The sequence below is a fragment of the Zalophus californianus genome, chromosome 7 (genome assembly GCF_009762305.2).
Source record: "Zalophus californianus isolate mZalCal1 chromosome 7, mZalCal1.pri.v2, whole genome shotgun sequence".
Classification (NCBI taxonomy): domain Eukaryota; kingdom Metazoa; phylum Chordata; class Mammalia; order Carnivora; family Otariidae; genus Zalophus; species Zalophus californianus.
The window spans coordinates 27,081,965-27,096,774 of record NC_045601.1 but is presented as its reverse complement, the minus strand read 5'-3'; the positions used below and the strand labels follow the sequence as shown (position 1 = coordinate 27,096,774).

General features: G+C 42.1%; 1 protein-coding gene across 1 annotated transcript; it reads right to left on the bottom strand.

The window, feature by feature from the left end:
* Positions 1 to 843: 843 nt before the first annotated feature.
* On the bottom strand, positions 844 to 14,388 carry LOC113926916 (p53 apoptosis effector related to PMP22). The gene is made up of 3 exons (XM_027602304.1): positions 14,007 to 14,388; positions 3,927 to 4,067; positions 844 to 2,318 (listed from the first exon to the last, which is right to left on the bottom strand). Exons 1-3 carry the CDS (start codon positions 14,218 to 14,220, stop codon positions 2,092 to 2,094), a joined length of 582 nt encoding a protein of 193 aa, XP_027458105.1. The 5' UTR covers positions 14,221 to 14,388; the 3' UTR covers positions 844 to 2,091.
* Positions 14,389 to 14,810: the final 422 nt, after the last annotated feature.

Genomic DNA, 14,810 nt, shown 5'->3' with positions numbered 1-14,810 from the left:
TGCTTTAGAGAAACTTGTATCTGAGACTTGTTTTCAGGTATAATGGGAGCTCTAGTTGTTTAATGTCTAGCTACTCATTACCTTTTTGAGTTACCTGTGCTATTATTTTCGAAGACGACATTTTTGGCATGGTCAATTATCACTTTGAGTCCTCTACCTGTCACAAAATTTTAAAAAATTTTTGGTGTAATCACCCAGGTGACATTCTTCTAAATTTATGATGAGAAACATTCACCTCATATTTTGAAAAACACAGGAAAAAAAATTGACTGCCAAGAGCCAACTGGTCAAAAGAGGCACTAAGAAGAAGTATCTCCAATCTCCCACCATGCCACTCGACAACCCGTCTTCACATTTCCACACACACTAGGGGAGAATTAACCTACAAACCATGCTGGAAAACCATGATCAGATGGGAATGTGGACAAGGGGAAAAGAAGAAACCTGAGTGGAAGAAGATCCCATCTCAGGCGGGAAGATGAGAGAAGAATGAATCTTCAGCTAAACCACACAAATATTCCGTGGCATCTGGACCTATGAGAAGCCTCTTAGTCCATTTCCCTCTGGAGGCAGCACTGGATAGAGGCTGAATGGGATCTGTGTGCTGGGTAGTGGTCATTGAGGAAGCAGTCCAGGGAGCAGACTACTAGAATCCATGAAAGTCCCTTCAAACATTGTTATCGGAAATGTAAAATCAGCAAGACCCTTCAAACTAAGAAAAAGCTACTTTTCATTTTATCCGATGTTCTTACTATTTTGCCCGACTCAAAGCATCTTTTAAAAATTCCCTTCCCCAGAGTGGAAAAAGGAAAAAAAGCAAGACCAAAAACTACAAACTAGAAACAAGATTAGAACACCTGGTTTATTGGGGGAAAATTCATAATGAAAACTGCAATTGTTTATTCTGCAACTTATAAAATAATAATTTGATATATAAAATGAATTGGTTTTCATTATGTAAGTACAAATGGTAAAAAAAAAAAAAAAAATCATAGCGCGATATATCCTCTATTTGCCATTCAGAGAAATCCCACATCCCTGAATTCTCCTGTTGTATGTCTTATATCAGATATTTTATATCTCTTTTTCCAAGGAAGACCAGGTTTGTAACTACATTTAAGGTGTTGTTTACAATTGCAATCTACCAGAAGCTGTGTCTATATGATTAGAGCCCAGTCAAATGTGAGATGAACAATTCAAGCCAATTCCTCTCCTTTGGCTGTTTTAATGTCACTTTCTGAGAGGAATGGAGCTCCTAACGCTTTACTAAACCACCAACTCATGCCTATCAGTCGTGATGAATTAGACCCAGCCCATCTTTCAATCCATCTACTGTGTTCCTGACCACATAGACACAAAAGAGTACAGATTCATTAATACAGCATTTTCCCACACCCCAACCCTATAAACCACTTTAAAAGAAAAAAATTCCTCTTAACCTTTCACTACATAAGGAGGCCTTACAACTGCAGCAGGCTTTGGCTATGAAAGAATACTTTCCTACATGCCATATCAAGTAGACGTGAAGCTTCGCAAAACAAATCAGGATATTAGTGAGAAATTCTCACAAACGATACGCATTTAGGAAACTATTTCACTTCTTTAAATAGGTGAAGGCTTGGAAAATATTTTTTGCAATTCTTTTAGGATATTGGGTCACGGACAATTTTTACTAATATCTCTCTCTTCTCGTCGGCTCTTAATAGACCCAGTCCATTCCATCTGGGAAAACCAGAAACTTGATCAGGTCAGTCCAATCTTTGAAGCCTTCTCATTTTTGCCTTATACAGTGGTTAAGCTTCATATTCATATTCTTTTACAAATGTCATATAAATGGTATGAATAGATATTAGGGGATATTGGCATATTAGAGGTCATTAGTTAAAGAAGTTTTGTTTACAAAACATATATAAAAGATGAATATGAAACTATAACACCATGTAAGTAATATTTTCTCCCAAATTATTTTAGCATTGACTAGTTTAATGATAGGAACACCGCCCACAAAATGGGTTCAAAGGATGCTGGAGAAGACAGTTTCTTGCTCTGGGATCCATCTTGGCAGCAGCGATCTTCTGCTCACTCCCCACCTTAGGCGGATGTGTAGAAGTACCTGGGCTTGGCATTGCCCAAAAGGTCATCTTCGTAGTTGGGAAGGCAACAGAAGAAGAAGGCACAGCCAATCAGGATAATCGTGGCCGCCCACCCAAAACCATAGGCCCAGTTATAGATGTAAGTGACACCGGGGTTGGCATGAAGGTTGAAGGTCTGCGTGTACTTCACAGGGTAAATTACCAGGGAGATGATCTGGAATACAGCTAAAGGGAAGAAAAACATCCCAAAGTGAATATGGACACATGAATGAATGCACAGGGACAACAGATTAACTCCGTCTTCCACAGCTGGTTTTTGCCATTAAATCAGTGTTAAATCTACTTCCGGCTAATGAAAGAGACTGGCGGGGGATCTATTCATCATGAGCCAAAACAAGTTATTGACTCTTGTATGTCAGAGAGACCTGGCACTGAGCAGAATGCTGAATATATGAAACACGGACAGAAAGCAATTAGAGAATCCCTCTTTAGGACATGTGTGAGCATTGTATTTACTTAAGGTCAAAGTGCAAAACGGTGGTGTACAGCCGAAAACAGGGTGGTACAAAAGAGTATCTTTTCTTCTTGGTATTTCCTGTGCCAAACACAGTTAATATTTTCAGGGCTAGCAAAAATAATATATACACCTACACGTGTGTACACGCACACATGTACATATATTTGACAATATTGATATTTAACAGCACACCACCGGAATATTCATTTAATAAATGAGTAACTAAATGACACAACAAGCCAGTGATGTGAATGATCAACGTAGAGAAACACCAGAAAAGCCTGAAGAGGAGGTGGGACTCTGAGGAATAAATGGAAATGGAGAGATGGAGGTCAGAGGGAACAGCATTCCAGGCTGGGGGAACAGAAACAGGAGGGGAATAGTCCTCCTGCCACGGGGAAGTGTAAGGAGGAGATAAGCAAGAAAACACAGGTCGAGAAGACTTCTAAACTCTTTGGTATAAGAGTCACCTTCTTACAATTACTATTAATCATGTTAACATTTTAAGCAACTTAAAAAAATAAGAACTTGATTTAATCGAATTTTGTATTCTTTTTCAATGAACATGCATAACTCCGTGAAGCTATAATGACATACACATGCTATGTTGTGTTCTGCATTCTTTTCACATAATATTTCCCATGTCTGTTGTCACGTCATAGGGCGGGAACACATTTTCACTCTGTAACATTAAGACTCTAGTCTACACCAAGCGGTACCTGCCGGCTGTGCTCCTAGATCCCTAGTTCTTGCATTCCATTAATAAATGTACACTCTGACCACACCCGCCTGCATCACTAAATCCCCCATCCCGCAGAATCAGCTCTGTGATGCAAAAAGGCAGTTCCGGAGCTGGCCCCTCCTAGGGTTTCCTGTCACACTGCAGAAAACCTTTCTATGACCCGCCACATCATAAGACTGTAACACTCCTTCCGTAAGTAAAATGGCTCAGGGGCATTCCAGCCCCCTCAGCAAGGGGGCTCACAGGAGGCCAGCACTGGGGCTACTATGGAAACAGTGCACTGAGTCAGCCCTGTCTCAGCCCTGGTCCCTCAAAGTTGGGGTGTCGCTGGACGTGGGGGGTCACCTCTAAGAGAGAGCAGCATGCAGCATGGATGGGAGGCACGAGGTACCATCTGAGACACAGGAGGAAAGGGACCTAGACCTCAAAGCACATGTCTCTGTTACCTCTGCCTGTGGTGACACGTTTTCGGACAATAGATCCGGAAGTGTAATTATCAAGGATCGTGGGTTGGACAGGGCTATCGTGAGGTCTACTGAAGGGTACAAATGAAGAGCCGCTGACTTAGTCTTACCAGCCAGGGCCAGGAGGCCTCCAATCACTCTCAGAAAGACGAGCATCTGGGGTCCGCAGAGGGCAAAGAAGGACAAGATGAAACAGATCACCAGGATGATAAAGCCACAGAAGAGCATGGCGGCCGCTGCCCTTCCCCACGCTGCAAGAGAAAAGAAAGTAAGAAGACACACGGGCCAAATTTTAAAATCACCTATCAAAGTATCAATAGGAGTTTTTTTTTTTTTTTTAATTGTCTACTACTTTATTTGGGTGGAAGGACAGTCTTTTTGACAGAACCTCAGCACCTCCATATGTCAAGGGAGGAATAGGCAATTCACAAGGAGGGCATGGATATATTCCTTGTAGTAATGCCCTCTCCCCTCAGACTTGGGGCAAAGGTTTCTATCTCTGACATGAAAGTTAAAATCCATTCAACTGTTCCTCATATAATAAAGAAGCCATACAAACAGGTACATTTAAAAGGTTCTCTCCCTCTGTCCCTCCCCCTGCTCATGCTCCCTCTCGCTCTCTTGCTCTCGCACGCACTCTCTCAAATAAATAAATAAAATCTTTTAAAAAATAAATAAAATAAAATAGAAGGTTCACTCAAGTTCAACATAAAACAACCATAACAAACAACACTTTTGCTATTGAACAATTAAGTTATAATCCCTTTAGGAAATGGTTCAAATACCTTTAAAAAGATCTTTGGTTCGTATTAATGTTTGGTGCTGTGCCAAAATAATCTTGGAAAACGTACTTATGACTAGGCAGAGAGGTGCACTAAAACAATTTAAAGAAGCTGTGACTTTTATAACAAGCTTAGGTACAAACATATGCCATTGTTTGTCTAAATTTTCACTTCTGAAGTATTCAGAATTGATAGCACAAGACTTCTTAATAATGGGTATGGGCCTTAAAAGCAATCAGGATGAAGTGAAAACTGAGTTCTGGGTTTGAAAGTCCGCATGGGCACCTCCAGCCCTGTCTCGTTCTACCTTGAGCCTGTGGACATAGGGAGAGCCAAGATACCCAGGCTAACAATTCTAGTCAGTAATTCCCGGTGTGCAACCGGCACTGATTTCAAAAATCTCTTCCAAGATAACCTGCTTTCTAGAGGGCATAACTAACACTGATGATGGAATTACTCTTGCCAGGCACTGCGCTAAGAACTTGACATGCATTCGTTCACTAAATCTTCACACTAACTTTTAATGTTCTCTTCTTTTTTTTTTTTTTTTCTTTTAAGAGAGGGAGGTGGGGGAGGAGCAGATGGAGGAGGGGAGAGAGAATCTTAAGCAGGTTCCACGCCCACTGCGGAGCTTGAAGCAGGGCTCCATCTCACGACCCTGAGATCATGACCTGAGCCTAAATCAAGGGTCGGATGCTTAACCAACTGAGTCACCCAGACGCCCCACAATACATTTTAAAGGTTCATACTATCATCATTTCTTTAGTGGGGCACCCGGCTGGCTCAGTAGGTAGAGCATGGGACTTCTGATCTCAGGGTTGTAAGTTCAAGCCCCATGTTGGGTGTAGAGATAACTTAAAAATAAAAAAAAAAAAACTTTATCATCATTTCTTTAGAAATGAGGATATACTAAGGCTTTGAAAGTTCAGATGACCTGCCCATAGCCACACAGTTGGTAGGTGGTTCAGGCAGAGTTTGATTTCCAGCCTGGTTAAACCCAAAACAGGATTCTTTCCAGATACATAATTTACATAAAATTCACTCTTTCAAAGTGTACAATTCAGGGGTCTCTACTATATCCACAGGGTGGTGCAACCATCACCTCTTACAATTCCAAAATTTTCATCACCCCCAGAAGAAGCCCCACATCCATTAGCTGTCACTTGCCATTCTCCCTTTCCTCCAGCTTCCGGCAACCATTAATCTAGTTTCTGTCTCTACCAATTTGCTTATTCTGGACATTTCCAATAAATGGGATCCATACTGCGTGGCCTTTCGTGACTGTCTCCTCTCACCTAGCATAATGGCTTCAAGGCTCACCCATATTTGCAGGTACCAGTACTCCATCTCTTTTTATAACCAAAAAATATTCTGTTGTACAGATCTTCCACATTTATTTTAACCATTCATTCATTCATTGATGGACGAACATGCGCTCTTGACCTATTCCTCTGTATTGCACTCGAAAAAAGTAAAAAGCAAACTGCTCTGGTTTTACTCCTTCTCCAACACAGCTTGGCTGACACCTGCACCCTCCCTTCTGGATAGGTCATTTGGCTGGTCCAAGTAAAAGATATCAGAGAGCAGAGGTGGCCTGGGCTCTGAAGCCAGCCGGACCTCATTTCTACCCTGCCTCTGCCACTAAGTAGCCACTGTCGTCTGCACAGCTGTTAACCGGGGCAAAAAATGCCTTCTTTCAAGACAAGTGTGAGCACGACAGCCCTTGTGTGAAAAGTCAGGGAGCTAGAAATTCTCCAGCCTTCACCGTTCAAGAAGTTACTTGTGTATGCCTATGAACTTTTCTCTGGGATCTCGAGTTTTTCCGTTTTCTTCCTATATTTGCAAAGTTCTGCGCTATCACATCCTTGTTCCTCAGTTACCCACCACATGTTTACATCTTCATCTGTTATAGACAAACCTGAACTAAGTTCCCCTGTTGCTTTCTCCAATCCCCAAGCTCCTCCCAGATCTTCCTCTAGGTTTATGAATGACTGGGGCATGATAGGTTATTAAGGAGAAGACACATTTTTTAATATGCCTCAGAAATACCATGTTTCCCCACAAATGATGCCTTAGTATCCCTGCAGGACAAGGCTGAGAGTGCATGAATGGGCCTGATTTGATATTTATAATTTTCATTACTTCCCTCCAGATCTTTTTGTGCTTTCTGGAGATCAATAAGAGACCTTAGGGCCAAGATAAAATAGAAATGTTTTATTTTAAAATAGAAATGAATAAAGCCAGAATGTGAAACATTCTCACTTTTGCCTTGTCCTTCAAGTAAGGGAACTTGCAAGAGAAGCGGGACCATGCTTTGGAAAGAACGTTAATCAGATCATCTCAAAGCCGAGCCCAAAGACCATGGTGTCAAAATCATCAGTGGTGCTTATCAAAAATATAGATTCCTGTGGTTCCCTCCCAACCCACTGAATCAGAACTCAAGAGGTAGTACCCAGGAATCTGCACCTTACTGACATTTCTTACATCCATGCTAAAGTTTGAGAACTAAGAGAGACGGTTAATCTCCTTATAAAAACAGATGCAGCACTGCCAAAAACAAGAGCATATAATTTTCTGGATGTGACCCACTGTCAATTACAGTCACATTTCTATAGATGTTTCTGGTTACTGCCAATGATTATATTCAATTAAATCCAATTATTAATTCAAAGAAGCAGATACTGATTTTTCCTTTTGAGTTCATAGGTTCAAAACTGCATGCAAAGGAATGCAAACGTAGGGGAAAACTGCATGGCCGAATGTGAATTTTCGATAATAAAATCTCCTAACAAAGAATATATTTTGATAACCAAATTGACAGTCACAGATTAAGGTTTTATAAGTAGAGCTAAATAAGTCATGTATGATGTAGCTATGGAGAGTAACATTATTCTTATTTATTTGAGGAAGATGAATACAGATTATTGCTATTACTACTTCCTCTAACATGATAGCTGAGGTGTAATTTACACTGAGTTTCAAGTATTTGAAAGGAATTAAGAAAACGGCAAGCCAGTTCACCTAACCTGAAGCCAACCAGTGAGCACAAATATAAACACAGCCCATTTTAAGCACTTGGCCTATGCTATGTGAAATAATTCAGTCACGGATTGTTTGCTTAAAATGCTGAGTCTAAAGAAAATCAAAATGGCAAATTAAGTGGCATCTTGTCCAGAGAAAGGCTTCTCTGGAAGTAGAACATGTGTAACCTGCTCCTACAGCATGGAAACGCCCACACTGAATCACTTAACTACTACTGAAGACCCAAACCTTGGCACGGCTTTGAAGATCTGGCTGATGAATAATGAGTAAGCCAAACTGCCTTCTCATATCAATGACTATGTTGCTATAAAATGATGAGATGGACCCTCCTGGGTCTTAGCAGGGTCAGCCCAGCCCTATATTCTGTCCGAGAAGGGGACCGAAAGCCATGTAGACTTATAAGATGGCAAATCTCCATGATATACATTTTGAAAAGTTAAGGTAAATCTGTACCCCAAGTACCTGTGGTCTCACCTAATTAGCCAGAATGAGCCTAACACCTACAAATTTACCCAACCCTTTGGGGAACTATTCATATTTTTATACGATACCATGGTCTAAATTATACCATATCTACCAACCCCAATAGAAAAACACCAATTTTTTAAAAACTTATCCTACTACTTCTTCCATGATTGAACAGATAGATGGTCCTTGGCTCTTCACAGGCAATATGTACATCTTTATTGTGAAGACAAGTCTGTCCTCCATTATTATTTTATACGCAAAATTGTATTGCCTTTTCTAATTGTGGTTTGTGATAGGGAGCAGGGAGGATTCTCGCTGTCAGTTAGCACTCTCTGAACCGAGAACACAAATCATGCAGTACTCCAGGTAAACAGACGCCGTGTTTCTGAGCGGGAATGGTTTCTGTTCGTTCTGTCTCCTTAAGGGAAGATGAATTTGGTGTTATATATGATCTACTATGCCCTAAATTTATTTTCTAAGTGCCATTTGGAGAAGTTCCTATTATCAAAGAAAACAGCAGCCTTATAAATCCACTTGTAAACAAGATTCATTGAAGATCCATTTGGATGAAGAACAGCTTACCTAATTTTGCCATCACTTGCAAAGATGCAACATTAAATCAACACAAATGGTCACTAATGAAATTCTGAGTTTTTCCTAGGAAATGCTTTTAAGTTATTTTGTATGAGAAAAATGCTGTATCTTTTTTCCAGTGACGACATGTGAAAATAGAATGTTACAAGGCAAATACAGCTAGGAAAAGACCAGTGAGGTCAACTGATAAGAAAGGAGCAAAATAGATGATAGATGATAGATAGATAGATAGATAGATAATAGATAGATGATAGCAGAAATAAATAAATACCTTGAATGCCAAGCGAGAAACCATAAAGCAAACTGAAGCTTGTGGAAAAAAGAAAACATCTTTCTAAGACGAGAGCACTACTCATATTTTTAGTATTGTGGGTAATGTTTTGCAGACTGTCACTAACTATTCCTCTAAAGTTAGTTTTTCTTTCACTGGATATGCTGCATTCTTCAGTAGTTTTACATGTGGGCCCCAAATACCGACCAAAACAGGCTGGCCTAGCCCCTTACTCAGTGCCCTGCAGACACCAACCTGCCACCCAATTCAAGTAGGGTCCCTTTCCAGAACAACAGATTCATCTATTAATAGTACGAAGGCCTTAGCTAGTAAATCTGAGATTTTGTCAGATCTCATACTGTTTGTGTAGTGTTCTTTATGTCAGACAGAATCTTTATGTCATAGAACTGAAAACTGGATAAAATCATGGCTGAAAAAATTAAAAAGATCGTATCTACAAATAAAGATACACATGGGTGGAATACATATTCAAAAAGACTGGGGCATGTCCAATGAGGAGGTGATCCGCAGGAACACAGGCCAATGCCTCTGAAACCAGAAAGCGCTTACAAATCACCTGGCGATCTTGCGAAAATGCAGATTCTGCTTCAGCAGGTGGGGCCTGAGACACCGAGTGTCCAATAACCTTCCAGACAAGGCGGATGCTGCTGGTCTGGACATGTTGAGTAGCAAAAATCTAGAGGACAACTTGTCACAGGCCTCCAAAAAACTCTACGTCGGAAGAAGTGATTTTGCAGAAGCGTTAGAAGGCAGTAAAGCAAGGTCAGGATCACATGGGATGGCATCCAATCGGTGTGAGATTCTTTACATACTCTACATTTTCTCCTGAAACTGAGCCTGATGGTAACTACTTACCGCTGGGTTTTTATAGAACCCTGACACATTACCTCTTTACAGTCTTGTTTTAAAGTCTCAGTGGGGAAAAACCATCCCACCCAGGAAGATGTGGACATGGGGATTTGTACCCTGAATTTAGATAACTAGCAGGGAATCGGGGAGCTATCCTCACAGACTTGAAAATCTGTCAGATGAAAAAGGCAGGGAAATTGAATTTACATGGAAGCATACTTGCTCTCCATCAGTATAAGACAAGTACTTTTAGACAAATAGCAGCATCCAGGGAACCGAATTAAGATGCAGAACAAAGGGAAGAGGCTTAGCTCGTCACGGGGGTGTTGATGAGCACAGGCTTTGGTGAAAGCCCTTCTATTATAGCCTCCCTATTATGGGAGTCTGTGTCCACTAGCAGGGAGAAAACAAGTTAGGTCACTTAAAAGGGAGTGAGGTTCCCAGGCAGTTCCTGCTAAGCCCAGCAAGGGGGCCAATCACTGGTTCCGGAAACACGTCTGGATTTTATAAATCAATACACACATATATATATTTTTAGCTATGACCAATTGAGTGGCCAACTTTTTATTTTGCTAGGTAAAACCATGAACACCCACCCACAAAGAATAATCTATACATGTTTCCATAAAACAATGACATTGCAATACCTCTCCCCGCCTCCCCTCGGAAGAGCCTCAAGAGCCTAATCTCAACATGAAGTCCTTTGAGTTGAATTTTCTGATGTAAACCTATTCACTTGGTACTTATCTTTCTCATTTTCTGTACAGTTAAGAACCATAGGGCTAAATGATCTAAAAACATTTCATATAATACTCTGATTCCTGGACTTACCCGAGACTGATTTCATGTAAAAACAAAACAAAACAAAAAAACAAAAAACAAAAACAAAAACAACACATTCAATGCACTGTGCGGTATTCAGAGGCATCTGGTAAAAAGGAAGCTCTGTATTTCTAAGTTCAGAGCTGAGGCAGGCACTCTGATTTGGCTGCACTGGGTCCCCACTGCCATTCCTGGCGCATAAACTCATTACAATTAGTTTCCACCCTGACAAGTAGGCACCTGCTTGGGATTTGAAATCTCCATCATTGATATTTAAAATATCCTTCTGATGTATTTTTTTTCCTAAAACTGGGGAAGAAAGGGTGCCGGCAGAACAAAAACAGTATGCGTGAACATGCACGCAAATGCAATTTTGCATTTTATTTATAGGTGAAATTTGACCGATCATTTCAATGTTCTCTTCCTGTTTGGACAAATATAAATGTGAGATTCTCTCCATGCTCTACATGCTCATGATTTTGTTTAAAAATCAAATGAGTATTTGTGAAGCTGGGTATTTCTTTAGTTGTTAATATCATGTAAAAGCAAATATTCAGTGTATAATTTAGTTCATTTATAAGGAAAAATGAGGTGATGCAGCAGTCTGAAATTCTTTAAAAAACCATCGATAACCATGGGGAATATAATATTCTGCATTTTACATAGTTCTAATGGGTAGTATAATCTGCATTTTACATAGTTTTAAGGAACTATTTCCCTTTATAAAAACGTCTCTCTTATTAGCGTTATTGCCAAGACTTGCCAGGAATAATCTGTGTTTTTAATATCAAAATGAACATACTAATGTTATGAGTATTAATTAATAGAAAGAGATGGTCAAGCACTTTGTAATAAGAAGGTATACTTTCTTAATAGTTACAATGTAAATCACAACGTTTACACTCTAGAACATAGAAAGAAGTTTTTAAAGAGGGATATACACTCTCAATCCCCTATGTTAAGGTATCATTTTAATTAGAGTCATCCACCTTACCCCTTGTTGGGTTTGTACATATGTGGGAGTGTGTGTAAACTGCTTACCCTTTAGAGAGACCTCCTGTAAACATATTGTTTTCCACAAAGCCTTACTGAGCTTATCTGAAAATCTCCAGAGCTAGAGATGCCTAGAAAATCACCCTACAGTGTAGGAATCCACAATTTCAATATTTGTGAAGCAAAACTAGCCAACAGTCCATGGCACAAAATGAAGTGAAAGTATAATAAACACTCCAACTTATCTCTGACCACAGAAGCCTGAGATGGACCTCTCTTCGGGGAGCTCACATCTATATTCTTCTTCCCATGGACACCTAATGACAGTGGATCCTGGATTCATGATTTGATTCTAGGTCTTGCGCAAAAGCTGCATCTAACACATTATTGGCACTTACTTATCTTTGCAAAGGTCATAGGAATAACTTAACTGAGATGATAAAGCCCACTTACGAAAGTTCAGTCTTGCTGCATCATAAAGGTAGTAACAGATTTTTTTTTTACTTGGAAAACTGAACTTTACCAAAGACCAATTTCTACATCAACTTGAAACATAGTTTATACACCGGATCAGTGGTGTCTTTACAATTAAAAGAGTTTATGCTTTAGACTTCTAATTAAAAAATTAAACCAACAAAACCTGCTTATTCCCTTCCAGATACAAAGCACTATAGCATTGTGAGGCTGGAGGCACCACACCCTCCTACGAAGGTGAGCTCACCTTGCAAGTCAAGAAAAATAAAAACTGCATTGTGTGAGTTTCCCAAGAGAGCTGTAGTCACAGCCAGAGCCTTGCAGGCCAGCTCATGTCCCAGGGATAGTGCTGCTGCTGGAGGTTCTACCAGCACCTCTCCTCCCGTGCTGCACTAACCTGACTGCACATGAGGGGGACTGCAGACTGCTCTTTGGGTCTGTACTAGCCTTTGTTCTGAGTATGATAATCAAGTCTGTTTAAAGACACACCTGTTTAAGCAGTCCTATTAAGTTCCCCTACAATAAACTGAGCTCCAATGCATTTTAACTAAAAGATACAGATACATTACTTCAAAGAAATTAATTCCCTTTTAAGACCTAAAAGATCTGAGATAGAAATGCTGGCAGGCGCTCTGTTTGTTTTAAGAGAGGAAAAACACAGACTTTAAGGAAAGCAGGAATTCCACGCAGTCTTTACAATTTATTAGCTGCTAATGAGGACCATGCCTCCCTTTGCGGGGAAAGCTCATGGTGGGAATTTCCAAACAGTTCCACAGTAGATAAGATACAGCACCAAGCTCTGGATAGGGGCCCCCAGAACCACAAATAAACAGTGTGCTTGGAAGACATGGGCCACTTCGGAGTGAAAAATCAAGTCAATGGTCCAGGCAGGGAATGAAAAAAAAGGCAGGGTAGCCTTCTTTCTGAGTTTAAAACTATTGAACTCAGTTGCTAAAGCGTCATTCAGGAGCATTTAGCTTTAAGTTTCGGATTATGCTCATACTTAACCCCTCCTCTCCCGCACCCCAGGCACACACTGCTAATCACAATAGATCCCCGCTATTCTTCAGGACTACCCTAAGCAGGGGTGGCCCCCGACAGGACTGGGCTCCTCTCCAGTCCCGCGTATTAAGTAAAACACCCGGGCTGCCTCCATGCTGGAAAAATAAAATATTCCATCAGCAATATATTAAATTTGTCAACTCTGCTTCATTTTGCTGGGGTAGAAGATGAGTTTGCTGCGTAGATTTCAAATCAGATTAGAATAAGTAAGTTTTCTAAACAACAATGCCGGATTTAAGTCAAAAAGACAGCCCCTAAAACAAAAGCTAACAAAACTAGCCCGCTGCTTAAAAAATACTGCAGTCCCTATTGAAATCATAACTGCTAAAACTTTGATGGAAAGGGTTTTTTTAATGGAAGAAGAGTTGCTTTCACTTAGTTCCAGTTAAACGAATACACCGACCTTGGGGAAGGCACATATTTGAATATTTATATTTTAATCTTACCAAGAATCACAGGAGGAGGGGCAATGGTAAGAGATTTCAGTAGGTCTCCAATGAACACTTTGTTCATTATATTTCCTCATCTAAACCTTTTCAGTGGCTGAAAATCACCTTTTGCATGTAACTGACAAACCCTACACGAAACATAGTTTAAACTAGGTCCGTTTTCGACCAGTGTTGGGCCTGGTTCTGGCCACTCCAAAGCAGCTACTGCTTTCTTTTGTTCAGGTCGGATGCTTAACAGACTCCCCCCTACCCCCATCACTCACTACCTCTGCCCCAGTTCAGTCCCTTCACGTAGGGCGGTTTCCGAAGGCCGTGCACGCCCAGCCGTAGCCCAGAGGGCTTCCCGGAGGCGGCGGCACTCACCGTAGTCCATGAGGCTCTGGCAGCCATCCTCGTAGGACCCGCTGCCGCCGCCCTCATGGAAGCATCGCCACCACAGAGAGGACGTCTGGATGTGGTCACTCGACTGCAGCCAGCCGCGGCCGGCCAGCGCGATAATGTCGAAGGCGATGGCGCTGAGCAGCAGCAGGGGCAGGATCCACCTGCAGCGCTCGCAGGCCAGGCCGCAGCGCAGCATCTCGACGGTGGCGGCGCGGAGGAGAGGAGCGCGCGGGGCTCGGACGCCGCGGAGAGTGGCCCGCGAGCGCGGGCAGCGCGACAAAAGGGAAGAGGCCGCGGGGAGGCGGCTCCCGGGAGGACGCGGCTCCAGGCGCCCGGGCCCCACCTAGATTCCGGTGACTCACGGCGCGCCGCCCCGACCTGCCCGGCCAGCCCCGGGGAGCGCGCGGGGAGAGGCGGGGCCGGGCTTAGGTTACACGGGGCGTGGGCGAGCCTAACCCGCCCGCCCCGGGCCTGGAGCCGAGTGGGGGCCGGCGCCCGGCCTGGGAAGGGGGCCCGGGGGCCCGGCTGCAGCCACGCGCGCCTCCTCGCCTCGCCACTGCCTCCTTTCCCGCTTCCTGGAGCCTCTCACGCTGCATATGGTTCTCAGTGCCTCACCGGGTGCAGGTTTTAATCTGCGCAGACCTGCTAAATATTTAATCCCTGCTGTCCGATAATGGTTTGACTTTCAACAATCCCATATTTGAGTTTCAAGCAGTTTGGGATGAGTGTTCACGTTGTACCTGTGGATCAATGCTGCGCTGCGTTTGAACGTGTGTGCACAACCCA